This window comes from Engraulis encrasicolus, chromosome 18 (genome assembly GCF_034702125.1).
Source record: "Engraulis encrasicolus isolate BLACKSEA-1 chromosome 18, IST_EnEncr_1.0, whole genome shotgun sequence".
Taxonomy (NCBI): Eukaryota; Metazoa; Chordata; class Actinopteri; order Clupeiformes; family Engraulidae; genus Engraulis; species Engraulis encrasicolus.
This window is the reverse complement of record NC_085874.1, coordinates 38395251-38410278: the sequence shown is the minus strand read 5'-3', so window position 1 is coordinate 38410278 and position 15028 is coordinate 38395251. Positions and strand designations below refer to the sequence as shown.

Genomic DNA, 15028 nt, shown 5'->3' with positions numbered 1-15028 from the left:
ACAGCCTAAATAGAAGAACTGAAAACTTTATTAAGTCGGTCGGGTTGGTCTGTATGTCTGTTTTTCTGTCTTTCGGTTTGCCTGTCAGCAGTATAACTCAATAAATCATGCACAGATTTCGATTATTTTTGTGGAGAAATAACAAAAGGAACAAGTGATTAAATGTTGGTGGTCCAGATCAAAGATTTTTTTCTAAAGATTCTTCACCATTGTGGGATGGGGCAAATTTTGACATTTCAGTTTCTAACTCCACAAAAACAAGGCAGAAAGAATAGGGTGTTGTAGTGAAAATAGGGTGTTGTAACATAGTGAAATGAAGGTCTGCCCTCTCTGAGTGCTCTCCTGGTTTGAATATGTTACACTCAGACCCACAAAGGTCTTCTTCAAGCATTCAGACAACAAGCATGATTGCTGGCATTAGATTATCTGCTCTTTAAAGATTTTTTTGGGTCTTTTTCGACGTTATTCGACAGAACAGTGTGAGAGGTGGACAGGAAGCGAATGGGGAGAGAGACGGGGAGGGGTCGGCAAATGACCCGGGCCGGGAATCGAACCCGCGTTGGCCGCATGGCAGATGAGTGCCCGGTACCGGTTGGCCACGGCAGGGTCTAATTATCTGTTCTTGCGCTCGCAGCTATGCTAAACAGGTGGCATGGGTACAGTACATGAGAATTCTACATCTGGTAATGTTTGCAAATGGCAAGAAATTGAGCTGGGCTTTGAAACATGTCCCTTTCCTTAATGAGCTCCAAATCAGTGTGTGTGTGTGTGTGTGTTTGTGTGTGTCTCTGTGTGTGTGTGCGTGTGTGTGTGTGTGTGTGTGTGTGTGTGTGTGTGTGTGTGTGTGTGTGTGTGTGTGTGTGTGTGTGTGTGTGTGTGTGTGTGTGTGTGTGTGTGTGTGTGTGTGTGCTTGTGTGTGTGTGTGCGTGCGTGCATGCATGGGCGTAATTTTAGGGGGGGACGGTAGGGACATGTCCATACGACTTCCAGATAAACCTAGCTTGTCCCTACCATTCTTTCACAAATATAATGCAAAAATAGCATATCCGGACCATTTGCGATTGAAATGTCCCCACCACTTTTCGAGCCAAACCTACACCTTTGCGTGCATGCGTGTGTGTGTGTTTGCGTGTGTGTGTGTGTGTGCGTGTGTGTGTGTGTGTGAGAGAGAGATTGTGTGTGTGTGTGTGAGTGTGTGCCTGCATGCATGTGGGTGCGTGTGTGTTTAATTTACTTATTATCATGTGTAATTGAGTTACTGTTTCCTTTTTTTGTCTCCAAAGTATTCAGGAGAGTTGACGGCTTATCTGAAGAGGAAACGTTTTATCAGAAGAAGATTACTAAAGTCCAGGCGAGCATACAAGGTAAGAAACAACCTTATATGAATAGGGCCCTAAATTAACCTTTTCCCCCATCAGCCAAAATGGCTAGTAGATGTTAATCTTACACACTCACTAATGGGTCAAAGTGGCATTTAAGTTGGTCTTTTCTACCAGCCAAACTGAATATTCACCAGCATTTGGCCAGCTGGCTGGTGAATTTAGAGCCCTGAATATGAATGAAATAAATAACATCCATGAGCGTCTAACACTGATTCTTGAGAAAGTGGCTAAAACAGGTTGTAATCTTGAAAGAAAAAAACGCAGTGAATTACAAAATAATGTGGTATATCCTCGTAGACAAAGGTCTTGGCTTTTCAGAAATGCACAAGGCCAATCTCCCCATTTTTATTTTTTTTCAGAAATCAAGTTTTCCTCCGATCATACCTTGTTTTTTGTCAACACCGTCAGACACAATTAAAAGCAATAAAAAGTGTATTGATTTGGTTGCATATATATCTGGAGTTCTTAAATGATTGTGTGTGTTTTTTGGTTCACACATACGCCTTTATATGTTGAAAATTCACTTTCATTCTATTTTAATACTGCTTCATGTGTTCTAATTAAAAAATATGTGCTGTCAGACAATGCTTACTTAATGCCTAAATAGATCAAACATTTTTTTGTAATTTCACAAATATTCGTGTAGGCTTAAAGTTGCTATTACTTTGATAATTCAACAACTCCAAAGGAAAATTTTGTAAGCACATTCATTTAAAATGTCCAAAACTCCTTCTTACGGTGGTGACTTAAGAACTGACGGTGGTGACAGTAATCTGAAGGTGGTGAAAGTGACCTAAGTATTACCTACATTTAGCAAAATAAATAGCCCTCTCAAGTCAATGACATCTAGCGTAAACACTTTGTTTTTGTGTGTGCACAGTATGTTTGTGCATGTGTTTTTTCTTAATTTGTTAGATACTCTAGGAAGTAGGCCTAGATTATTGAAAATGTGGCATAAACAGGTTTTAAGTTGTTCAAATCCAAAATATAGAGGTGTATTATCTTATCATAGATTAAGGTCTTGGCTGTGCAGTGAATGTATTGGCCAAGCTCCCCATGTTTTACATTTTTCATAAAATGGGCTCGCTCTTGGTTTTGTCACCAGCGTCAGACAGAATTAGAAGTTAAAAAATATGTTTACTGTATTTAAGTGAATTACTTTTGCAATTCAACATAATTGTAGATACTTATTGGAAGCATATTCTTAAAACTTGTTAAAAACATGTAAAACACATGCTTTTTTGTGAACTACATCAGATGTCACCACCGTCAGGTTTTGTGACAAAAAACCCTCCAATTGCACTTCAGTGGAGGCTGGAGTGTAAGTCTGGGTCACAATTATTACTAACATGTCTGGTAATGTTTCATTAACCAGCACAATTTAGTAAAATATGGAACAAGATGATGAGCGGAACAAAATCTGACGGTGGTGAAATCTGACGGTGTGAGACAAAAAAATACTCTTTTACATATTATGCATTTTTTGCTCACATTAGCCACTTCGTTTTCGCTCTGTTTCTTAGGGGCTTCATGCCGCTTCTGAAAAAGTATATATAATTAACATTAATGTAACATAATAGTATTAAAACCCCCGACGGTGTTGACAGTTTATGGTTGGGACAGTACCAGTGTCCGAACAAATTAACAAATTGAGGAGAAATTAGTAAACTTACAGGAGCTTCAGTGATGGTGAAGTATTCAGTAGAGCTAAAGGTTTGAAAAGGGGTCGTAAGTAATGACAATGACCTTGTGCATACCTGATTTTATTGTCTTTTTTAAAAAAATCTGACGGTGGTGACTAATATGCTGGACACACTTTGAGCAATCAGAAAATAGTAGTAAACATTGCTTTACACACACTATGTGCATATCTGCAGAACCACTTCAATATGGACTTTCACATCATGGTGATGTTATTCAATAATATCAGTGATTTTTACATTTTAAGTCAATTGAAATGATGATGTCTGTCATTGGGACAGCTGTTTTTACAGGGTGTGGGCAGGTTTATAGCCATGAAAAGTAATAAAATTACACTTAAATATTTCAAACGACTGTACATTTGTGTAACAGACCCCTGGGTCTTTACCTGTATTCATTTTGTTCATGAAAATACAGTTCATTTTCATCAGAATTGGCAGTTTATTGCAGACATGTTTTAGCCGCTTTCTCAAGAATCCGTGCTAAGTGTTTTCTTGGTAGTGGACCTCCACAACTGTTTCGCACTAGAACCACTGATTGAAATGGTGGCCTTTTTTAGTCTTTTACTAGTTTTCAGTGTTGGTGATTAAATCAAGGGAACATAATTGAAATAACAACCATGACCTTGAAAGTGAACTTTGCCTTTATTTGTGTTTCTTGGTACTAGTGGATCAGACTTGTTGTTACTTTACAGAGGTGTATTTCTCGAAAGCGTAGTTGCTAACTACGTTAGCTATTTTGTTGGTTGCAATGCGGTTTCCCAAGTTGCTAACTGCTAACAACTACGCTTTCGAGAAATGAACCACAGACTTGTTTACATGTAGGACCAGAACCTCTGCTTCAAACATTAGGTTCCCTTGCAGAGCAGACCTACAGACTGTGCCCCCCAGATTATATTATAGTCCTCTGTGGAGTTCTCTGGAGCTCTGGGCCCCTGACCATCAGCACTATCATGATCTATGCACCCTTTGTGGCAGCAATGTGTGCGTGTGTGTGTGTGTGTGTGTGTGTGTGTGTGTGTGTGTGTGTGTGTGTGTGTGTGTGTGTGTGTGTGTGTGTGTGTGTGTGTGTGTGTGTGTGTGAGAGAGAGAGAGAGAGTGTGTGTGTGCACACGTGCTCTCAAAAAGCAGAATTCAGTGAGGAGCCATTATGTGTGATGGATCTTCTCGAACACTGTGAAACATATGGGGTCACAGCTGGTTATCCTGAGCATATGGCTCATGGTACAAAAATATGGTCCTTGCTTTGTAACAAGCAGGCAAGTCAGCATGGGGGGGGGGGATCAGTCGTCATGGGCCCAGATAGATAGGGGTCCAAAATTGGGTCCTCATTATTATTATTTTTTATGCTAAAAACTGGGTCAGTGGCCCTGTTCACCACACTAAGCGCTTCTAGGGCTAAAATGTGATGAACTAACAACTGACTATTCTCTCTGTATACATATAATGCTGTTGCCTTCAGTATATACTATTTACTAGGGGTGTAAGGGTACACAAAAATCACGGTTCGGTACGAACCTCGGTTTTAGGGTCACGATTCGGTACATTTTCGGTACAGTATATGGGAACAAAATAGAAAACCATTTTCTTCCTCAGCACGTAAATTTCACCAAAATATTGTCAAAATACAAACGAAAAAAAGAAATGCATTCAACCTGCTACTTTAGGTAGACGATTTCATCAGTGTAAGAAATAGTACTTTCTCCTTAAGGTTTCACAAAGACCAAGCCTCTGCATCTGTTTTTTCTTGCATTCTCTCTCAGGGTTCTGCACGAGCGCCTGCATGTAGTAGCAGCATAATGTAAAAACATGAACAGAGTAGCCTTTTACTCAACCTTTCGGTACTCGTTACAGCACTGTTCGATTCGGTACAGGTCTTTTCGGTACGATACGTCGGTTCGGTTCGATATCGTTACACCCCTACTATTTACCAGAGATATACTAGGTACAGGTAACAAATCAGGCTTGGATCCTAATGCTTCCAGCCCCGTGAGCATAGGATGTAGTCCCTCCAGAGGCTAAATAGTATGGATGACTTAAACACGGTGTATGTGTGTGTTTTGCAAGACTGGTCAGCTACTGCGTCCGTGTGTTTGTGCACCGGCATGGCATGCTGTGGAAGGTGCTGAGGTCTGTTGAGACTCATTTTTCACAGGCAGTTAAAACATGAATGCTCTCACGCAACACAACACATGACCCTGCAGTGAGAAAAAGCAGTAAAACTGCTCGGTCTGGACCACTGAGATCAAAATTATCTATCGGGCTATCTATGTATCAAAATTATTAATGGGCCATTTATGCAACAAGTTATGTTCTCTGAATGGACTGGTCAATCACTGGCTGCAAAATCCCTATTGAAAGTTTTCAATAAATCATTCAGTCCCTCTTAAAAAGATGAAAATAGTATGACTGCAACCACTAGCAATGTCTGAATGTAACATTGGCCCTCACGTGACCCAGTGGGAAAATGCAGTACTCAGCAAGCACATCCATTCTGGACCACTGTGGCCAAGATTAATCACGGACACTTGCAGCAAAGTCAAATTACAACAAGCTTCTATGTTTGTTTCAGACCTGGGTGCCGCCAACAACTGCTCCGAGTGCTTCAACCTGGCCCACTTCCGGGAGGAGGTCATTAAGCTGAAGAAGGAGTTTGAGGACATCCAGCGCATGGTGCTCACCCAGGAGCAGAGCCTGGACCAGACCTCGCAGACCCAGCTGGCCCTCACCCAGACCAGCAAGCGCATGCTGCGGGAGGTGCAGAGCTACGCCATCACCATGAAGCGCATCAACCAGTCACTGGACCAGTACCTGGGACAGGTAGCCTAACAGTTGAAATGCCATGCTATTGCTATCATATTACAATGTAGGAAAATCTGGCAGAACACCAGCGTTTACTCTGCCAAACGGCAGTGCACAGAATCTCCTCCCTGTCAGCTGGCTATTGGCTTGCGTTGCGTTGGTTACGCTGTTTTTCACCTCCGCCAAGGAAGTTATGTTTTCAGTCGCGTTGGTTTGTCTGTCTGTCTGTTTGTTCGTTTGTCTGTCTGTCTGTTTGTTTGTCAGTAGGATAACTCAGAAAGTTGTGATCGGATTTGGCTGAAACTTTGTGGCGTTGTTGCAAATGACCAAAGGAACAAGTGATTAGATTTAGGTAGTGATCCAGATCAGGACTTTTTTTAAAGATTCTTCACTATTTCTAGCATACAAATCTAGACGCCCCTAGTGACCGCAAATTGAATTGCGGGACAGGGCGAATGTTGACATTCCAGTTTCTAACTCCACAAAAAGAAGGCAGACAGACTTAAAATAAAAATTGGGTGTAAGATAGTCAAATGTTCTACCAAACAGCGTCCTTGGCGGAGGTCTGCACTCTCGGAGTGCATTTCTAGTTATCAGCCGTTACAGGGTGTTAGTGGAATCATACATTCCAGTTTTCAGGTCGTCTACAATGGTGCAGGTGGTGACCGTTCCTGCAACAGTTACGCTCTGAACCAAAGTGCTCAGTATCTGCAAACCACCTGCGTTTATACCAGGTCATGTTCTTAATCAAATGTGACTGCACGTTAACTGAATAAACATGTTGATGCCTGTGTTGCTGTCCTGGTTCGCAGAGAAAAAACAAGAATGTTTTGGTTCGCAACAAGAAACAACTTTCTCATTTATTGCGTCAACACATTGGTCGGTTCAAGATTAGTTGCGGGAATGGAAATAGTTGCATGAAGGCGCCTCTTTTGTTCCATTTCACAACACTTTGAGTTCCATTGGCCTATGCCTGTGTTCCATTTGTCGCATGCCTGTGTTCCATCTGATGGCCCTTGTATTCCTACACATCCCATTCACAAAAATACTTGGAGGTGAACGTCAGCAGATTCATCTGGTAACAAATGGTTACAGACGTAAAAGTTCAGAGCCCTGTGTGAAACTTGGGTGGTAATTAGGGCATGGGCGCCATTTTGGTCAGCCTGAAACACGGTAACAGTCTGCTGGATTGAGGCTGCTTGTCTGCCCCCTTGCTGAGTGTTTGGCATTATGCATGTACAATACTCACTGTATTGTGTTGTGCCTCACAATGACCAAATATGGATTTGCTTTATTTTACCTCGGGTGAAAGTATCTGAAGGCCTTTTTAGGCCTTTGTTTCCTTGGGTCTCACTTTCGCTTTCACTTTCAGGTGAACGGTTGGCAGGTGGTGATCAACGAGACAGACCAAGGCATGAAGACATTGCTGCAGGTAGACTCTCAGCATGCATCTCCTCTCACAACACATATGCCACTTACTGACTTGTGACTTACAAATTACTGACTTGGTCTCATCTCTGCTTGTAATCCTTGCTATCCAGGACCAGTTTGACGTGCGGGCGGCCGTGCAGAATATCAACACCACAGTGTCGCTGAGCTCCGACTGGATAGGGGCGCTGCAGCGCAAGGCGGACGAGGAGACGCTGGTGCTGCAGAAGATGACGACGGAGTGGCAGAACTACAGCCGCGTGCTCACTGCCCTCAAGTCCAACTCCAGCGCCACCACGGCAACCATGCGCAGCATCCAGAGCGGCATCTCGGCCACACACCAGCGCATCAGCATGAGCTCTGAGATGGTGCGTGGGGAAAAAAGTCATTACCCTATACCAGGGCTATTCAAATTGCGGCCCTTAGACAGCAAGGTTCTGGCCCCCCACAAGCACCTTGAAATACAGAATCGTTTTTTTGAATTTAGAGATAAAAATACTGGTTCCGTATCGAGCTGAAACGGGACACGGGACGTTAAAATGCAGGAAATTTCACTTAAGAATTGCTTTCTTGGGGAGGACCCCCAGACCCCCCACCTCAAAAAAGTGTCCCGTATCTTTTTCACTGACAGTCTGCAACCACAATACATACGTGTAGTTCGGCCCCTTTACTGAGAGGAATTTGTAAAACTGGCCCTCATTGACATTTAAGTGAATACCCCTGTCCTATAGCTAGTATTTTTAGAGTGGGGAGTCCGTACACTTAACATCCTTTTTTCTTTGCTTCGAAATGTGGTCCTATCCTAAGAAAAAAGGATTTTAAGTGATTCCTCTCTCTAAAATTAGTCGGCTTTTGTCCTGCACCTTTTCCTGGGTTGTGGCACAATCTTCACCTTCACCTTGGTTATACTACCTATAGCTAGTAAAACCAAATATCGTCCAGTAGAATAAGATACATCTAGCCTGGCCCTACACTGGCCCTACATACAAGTGCCCTTGAGTAAGGTCCCTAACCCCTCACTGCTCCAGGGACTACCCTGTAACCCTGTAACTGTTAGTTGCTATGGATAAAAGCGCCACCCCCCAAAAAAAAAAATGTCCATTTCCATAACGTTAATCTTTGCACACATCACATCTGTAAATTTATGTTGTGAGCAATCGAATGATTTATGTTTTTATATGGTGAGATCAAAGACAAATGTCATACTTGCATGACAATAAAGTCTATTCTATTCTAATCTATTTTATTGTATTCTATTCTATCCTATTCTATTCTATTCTATTCTATTCTATTCTATTCTATTCTATTCTCCTGTAAATGTCCTCCCCACAGGTGCACGACCTGACGCTACAGGTGATGAACCTGCAGATGCAGCTGGACAACGTCTCCTCCTTCATGGACGAGCACGAGGAGAACATGCATGACCACCGCTACCACTCACTCTACTACGAGAACCGCACCGCCGACCGCTTCGGCACACTGGACACGCGTGTAGCCACGCTGGAGGCGGAGATCGAGACCATCGCCACCAGCATCAACGCCACCGTCGGACACGTGCAGGTAGGCCTGAGAATTATATTATATTATATTATATTATATTATATGATATTATATTATATTATATTATATTGCCCATGTGCATCCACGGCAGCGTTCGAAACGCGCAGGTAGGCCAGAGAATTGGTGAGAAATTTAATGTACCAATGGTGGCGACCAAATGCTGGCACTTGACGTTCATGTTGTGTGTTGTTATGCGCCCAAGTGCGTTTGTTTATTGGGCGGCCGCCTGGAGGACCCTAGAAAAGCGTAATAAGACCGTTCATGAATTACAAAATAATTAAAAATAAATGGTCTGATATGTCAGTCAAGCTAGAGATTTAGTGCCTGAACTGGGAAACATCAGTCACATCTGGCTATCTGTAACCCGGCATATTACTGTGCATTGTGTCCCCCTCGGGGGCGCGAATTAGCCACTACGTCAATGGGAGTCACAGCACAATACCGCTGGACTAAAGGAACAGTCCGATAACCCAGCGCTACCAATATTGTATGAGGCTTCGGGAGGGAGGTTTACTAACTCTGCTAGTTAGCCTCCGTTACACAATATCATGTGTGTACTTTTACCATACATGTGCTGTACTTCTACTGTTTTGCCACCTGTCTGCAGGGCATGTACAAGTACATCGATCAGGAGAGCCGGTCGTGCCGCACCCGGCTCGGCGGCCACACGGAGAACCTGCAGGAGCTCAACACCACGGTGCTGGTGCTGTCGGACCTGGTGGACTCGCTGCGCACGCGCTACATGCTGATGAGCGTGCAGCTGGACCTGGACGTCCGGAACATCTCCATGGTGATGGAGGAGATGAAGCTGGTGGACACGCACCATGCCGAGGTGTTGCAGAACTTCACCATTCTCAGAGGTGAGCATGCAGAACTTCACCATTCTCAAAGGCGAGCAGGGGGCTTTGGTTTTTTCTTTTTCATCAGAGACAATAGTCGAAACGTCATCCTATCCTACGTGTATAAACAAAGAAAGTTCGGACTCCTCACTCTAAAATTACAGTCAGCCTTGGTCCTGCACCTTTTCCTGGGATGCGCACAGTCTTCCAAGTGTAAAGAAATCTAGCACACTGTCCATTCCACCAATAAACTTTAATACAACAGGAACAATCCGGAACAGACAAACTTTAATACAACAGGAACAATCCGGAACAGACAAACTTTAATACAACAGGAACAATCCGGAACAGACAAACTTTAATACAACAGCTTCGCTCAGGCATGCCTGAGCGAACCTGATGACGTACAGAGGCGAAACGCATATAAAAGAGCATAAAGTCAAACAAGTGTGCTGTACACTTTCTCCTTTTGAAGTATTGCATGTCCATGCGTTTACCAGCACCTAGAAGCTGTGCATGGATCTTTGGACTTTTAAACTTTAATACATCGTTGTACAAACTGTATTAAAGTTTATTGGTGGAATGGACAGTGTGCAGGATTTCTCTACACACATAATTACGTTTCTTTCTTAATTTCAAGGCAACGCTTCAATCCTCATGCCAGATCTTCCAACACGACGGTCAAAACGCTGCTTTGAAATCAAGTAACGAAGTATAGCCTACTTTTGGAGCATACACTTGCCTAAGGAAGATCCGACGTGGGGATCGAAATTTGTCTTAAATGGACACTGTGTGAGATTTTTAGTTGTTTATTTCCAGAATCCATGCTGCCCATTCGCTAATTTTACCTTTTTCATGAATACTTACCACCACCATCAAATTCTAAGTATTCATTATAACTGGAAAAATTGCACTTTTCATACATGAAAAGGGGGATCTTCTCCATGGTTCGCCATTTTGAATTTCAAAAATAGCCATTTTTAGCTGCAAAAATGACTGTACTTGGGCCATCATACAAAATATTAGTTTAGTACTTAGTAAACTTTCATGAAAAGATCAAATTTGGCAATAGACAGCCCAGTTTCAATGAGCAGCATAGTTGCAGTACCTTTTTTGACCATTTCCTGCACAGTGTACCCTTAACATTTGAATGACAGCCCCACTGGAATAATATCCTACACACCTATCCAATTACAGAGGTGTGCAAAAGCGTTACTTTGAACCATGTGCACACATGGCCTTCAACTGAATACCCCTTTACCTGTCCCCTCAGGTGCTCCAGGTCCACCTGATTTAGGGTACATTAATACACCTTATAACAATTTACTATACTCATGAACGGCCATCCGGGTACTTTGTTGGTAAATTTGCGTTACACCCCTTTATGGGTGAAAACAAACCGAATGTCTCATTGACTTACATGCTACATCGGCTAGCCTAAATGAACACATTCCATGCTTCAGGCACGGCTGTTCGGCTATATTATTTGAACAGCCGGCAACACAACACGTTTTCGGCATGTTGCGCGTGAACAACGCTAGTCTACAGGTCCGTATCTTTCGTTTATTAAACCCCAACATCACCAATTGACTTGCATGGGTTGTTTTCCCCCACAAATGGGCGTAACGCACATGGAAAACGTCACGCCATTCATGAGTATTGCAGTGCAATTGAAAACAATAAAAAAAAAGATCAATCTGCTAAACATTCGGTTCACCATCTGGCTAGCGTGGTAGTAAATCTTGTTTGGTAATGGGCGTGTTTTCCAGATGTACAAACATTCAAGTGCTGTATCATACCTTTTCCTGGGATGTCCACGATCTTCACTATCAACTGAATGCCCCTTACCTGTGCCCCCCGTTATTGTGCCCTCCTTTGTGTCTTTGCTAAGGGGCTCCTTCCTCACCAGTAAACTCCTGTTTGTCCCCTCAGGTGCTCCAGGTAAACCGGGCCCGAAGGGGAACCGAGGGGACACCGGTACCAAGGGATCTATCGGCAAGCCTGGGTTCAAAGGCGACCCCGGGGGCCCTGGCATCCCCGGTCCCATGGGGCCCAAGGGCTTCAACGGGCCAAAGGGGGCGACGGGCGAACCGGGACCCACAGGGGTCAGAGGGAACTCCGGGGTCAAGGGCGCCAAGGGATCGCTGGGGCAACCGGGGCCACGGGGCGAGAGGGGTCAGAAGGGAGACATGGGGGTGATCGGGAAGGACGGGCTCACGGGTCCGATGGGTCCGCCGGGGATACAGGGGCAGTCGGGCTTACCTGGGCTACACGGCATACCTGGTCCGAGGGGCAAACCCGGGCCTGTGGGTCCACCTGGGCCGCCCGGAACACCTGGCCCGCCCGGCCTGCCTGGGTCTCATGCCGCCGCCACCACGTCCTGAACCCGCCCCGCCCAGTCACAGGCCAATCAGGATATCTCCATGGGGATGCACTGACTGCTGATTGGACAAAGGAAGAATGTGTGACAATGTGGTACCAAGGAACCAAGAACCCCTCTATAATGATTTCCAGATTTCCAGGATCATACCCTCATGGTCTGACTTTGAGATTGGGTCATGTCCCCTTTTTGATAGGATTGTACCGTATGACCTCCTCGTCTGACTTTGGGATGTGATCATATTCCCTTCTCGTCTCACTTTGGGATGGGACCATTACCTACCTGGTTTAACTTTGGGATAGGATCGTATGCTCCTGGTTTAACTTTGAGATAGGACAATATGGGCCCCTCTCATTTGCTTTCCCGGTTCAATGTAGAGCAGAACCATGCACTTCTAAGCCTGAAAAACTCATAAAGCCAAGGCTTATGTGCATAACATTGCACGCAAAATTGGAAAGGACTAGTAGGCTGGGCCTGTACACATTTCTGCAGTCTCGAGGGCCTGGTTAACTGTGCTGGAAACGGCTGGAAATGTGCTTGCTGTGCATGGATGAGTGGGCGATTTATGTCTCTGGTACTGGATGAGTGGCCAGTTATGTTCCTAGTAATCGGAGCGAGGAAGAAACCGAGTGTTTACGGCAGCCCGGAGAGTGTTGATATGAGTGCATACTCTCAGAGAGAAGGGTGTGCTGTGCTCTGTTGAGTTTATGAGCAGATTTTTTTTTTTTGAGGGGGTTCAGTTCTGATGGCACTTTAATGCTTTTGATCAAGTGAGATGATGTTGTAATCCTGTTGTTTAACTTTCTGAGAAGAAGACAGAAGTTCAGAGCGGGTACTCTGAATGAAAATAACAGATTCGAAAAGGAAAAGCTCAAAAAATGTGATGGTGCCTTTTTCGGTGGACATTTTGTGATTTTCTGCAGAATATGTTACATGACTTCAGTACAGAACAGAATGAAAACGGACAAAGTCTAATAACCTGGCACCAAATTAGACTCCAATAGTGAACTGTCTTAAAACAATGTATTTTGAGACCATAATGACCATTCATCAAGAGGGATGATCTGGGCTGCATTTAAAAAAAAAAAAACCTTCTTAAGCAGTACTTAAGCCCAACTACCTACTTTAGTATGAGGTGTCCCTTTGGCTATATATCAGAAATAGGTCTCACATCGTCACTAAAAGTTCATGCATACACTATATGACTCACACAGGCACTTTGAGCAGGCATGTTATTTGCATGTTCAAGAAAAAAATTCTATGTAGGCCTCATACTGAAGTACTAGGCATAAGTACTACTTAAATGTTTTTGGGAATCACAGCCATGATTGAGAAGGCTTACAATCCAAAATGCTCTATATCGCAAATCTAAATCTGTGTTTTGTGTATAGTGTACGTGAACTTATTTTTTTTATTTTTAAAAAAATATAGGCTACCTGTCCTAAATCTTTCAACATGTGACAAAAGCTATGTTCAGTATTGTTTTATAAATGTTTTTTATACATTGTATTCTCCTTGCACATAATCTGTTTTATGGTACATTAATTCACCTTATAACAATTTACTATTGCAGTGCAATTGAAAATAATAAAAAAAGATCAATCTGCCAAACATTTGGTTCTCCATCTGGTTAGCGTTGTACTAAATCTTGTTTGATAATGTGTGTGTTTTCCAGATGTACACAAACATTCAAGTGCTGTATCACACTGATTAAAGCTTTAACCCAGGAAACAATATTGAAAGCTTCAGTTAAATGTTATTTTCTCCTCTTCTCTTAACTTGTACAACTGGTTTTAGATTGTTGTACTTTTCCCGTCTTCATTGTTTTGCAAAAACACAGCCTGTAGTCAACAGCGTTGGCTGAACAAGTTGGAAGAGAATTATTTTTAGATGTGCTTTCAACATGTTTAATCCCATTGTAGATGTACTTAATATATTTCATCTGATTTGAGTAACATGCTTTCCAGAACGCCGTCCCCTTGGGCAATGCAGCCAGAAAGCCAGTAAAATTAAGCCGACAGATCATTATTCTTTTTGTGTGACTGCTGCACTGAGGTCTCTTACACTGCTTGGCCTAGATGTTGGTGGCGGAAACTAACACGCACACGCACACGCACACAAACACACACACACACACACACACACACACACACACACACACACAGACAAAAAGCACACTCAAACAAAAGCACATCACACACACACACACACACACACACACACACACACACACACACACACACACACACACACACACACACACACACACACACACACACACACACACACACACACACACACACACACACACACACACACACACTTTCACTCTTGGCCTAGCCATTGGCTGTTAAGTGTTCTCTGGATAGTTCTTTCTCAGTTGGTGCCAGTGTTTTAACCATGTCTAACATCCTGTAAAATCAAGGCAAGGTCACGGGCCTTACTTCCTGAAGTAAAGAAGCTGATTTACTTTCCTGTTTCGCTCCTTCAAATGTGCTTTGACAAGGCTCACGATTGATCATAATCCATATCTGAGTGATTCTACTGTATTAAATTAGAAATTCATCACATCGTAATTCAAAAGTTGATTCAAGTGTCAGTGGAAAATGAGCTGGCTTTGCTCAGAGAATGCCTTAAGGGCCGTACTACACACACGTCACTGCTAGTTACTCGCTCAGCGAATGAAGTCAATACAATGTCAATGTGTTTCAGCGAGACTAGCAGGCGAGTAGGCGAGTACTGTACAAGCGATGCGATGCGATGTGATGCGGATTTTATCTTCGAGCGAGGCGAGTAAGCGAGTAACCAGTTCGGTACTTCTTAACGAGTTCATTGTTCAACTGTTCATTGGCAGTTAAAGCCGCGGGAATTTTCAGCGAACGTTCCATGAAAGAGTGGTGAGTAGGCGAGCAAGCAAAAAGCTAGCTTTGCGTGTGT

General features: G+C 43.4%; 1 protein-coding gene across 1 annotated transcript in view; it reads left to right on the top strand.

The window, feature by feature from the left end:
* The window catches only part of scara3 (scavenger receptor class A, member 3), a 53205-nt gene extending 39168 nt beyond the window's left edge, over positions 1–14037 (top strand). The window contains exons 5-11 of the mRNA XM_063223587.1: positions 1284–1364; positions 5655–5902; positions 7257–7316; positions 7426–7680; positions 8645–8872; positions 9480–9732; positions 11644–14037. Of these exons, the coding sequence (XP_063079657.1) occupies positions 1284–1364; positions 5655–5902; positions 7257–7316; positions 7426–7680; positions 8645–8872; positions 9480–9732; positions 11644–12095 (1577 nt within the window). The 3' untranslated portion in view covers positions 12096–14037. The remainder of the gene's footprint in view (positions 1–1283; positions 1365–5654; positions 5903–7256; positions 7317–7425; positions 7681–8644; positions 8873–9479; positions 9733–11643) is intronic.
* The last annotated feature ends 991 nt before the right edge of the window (positions 14038–15028 follow it).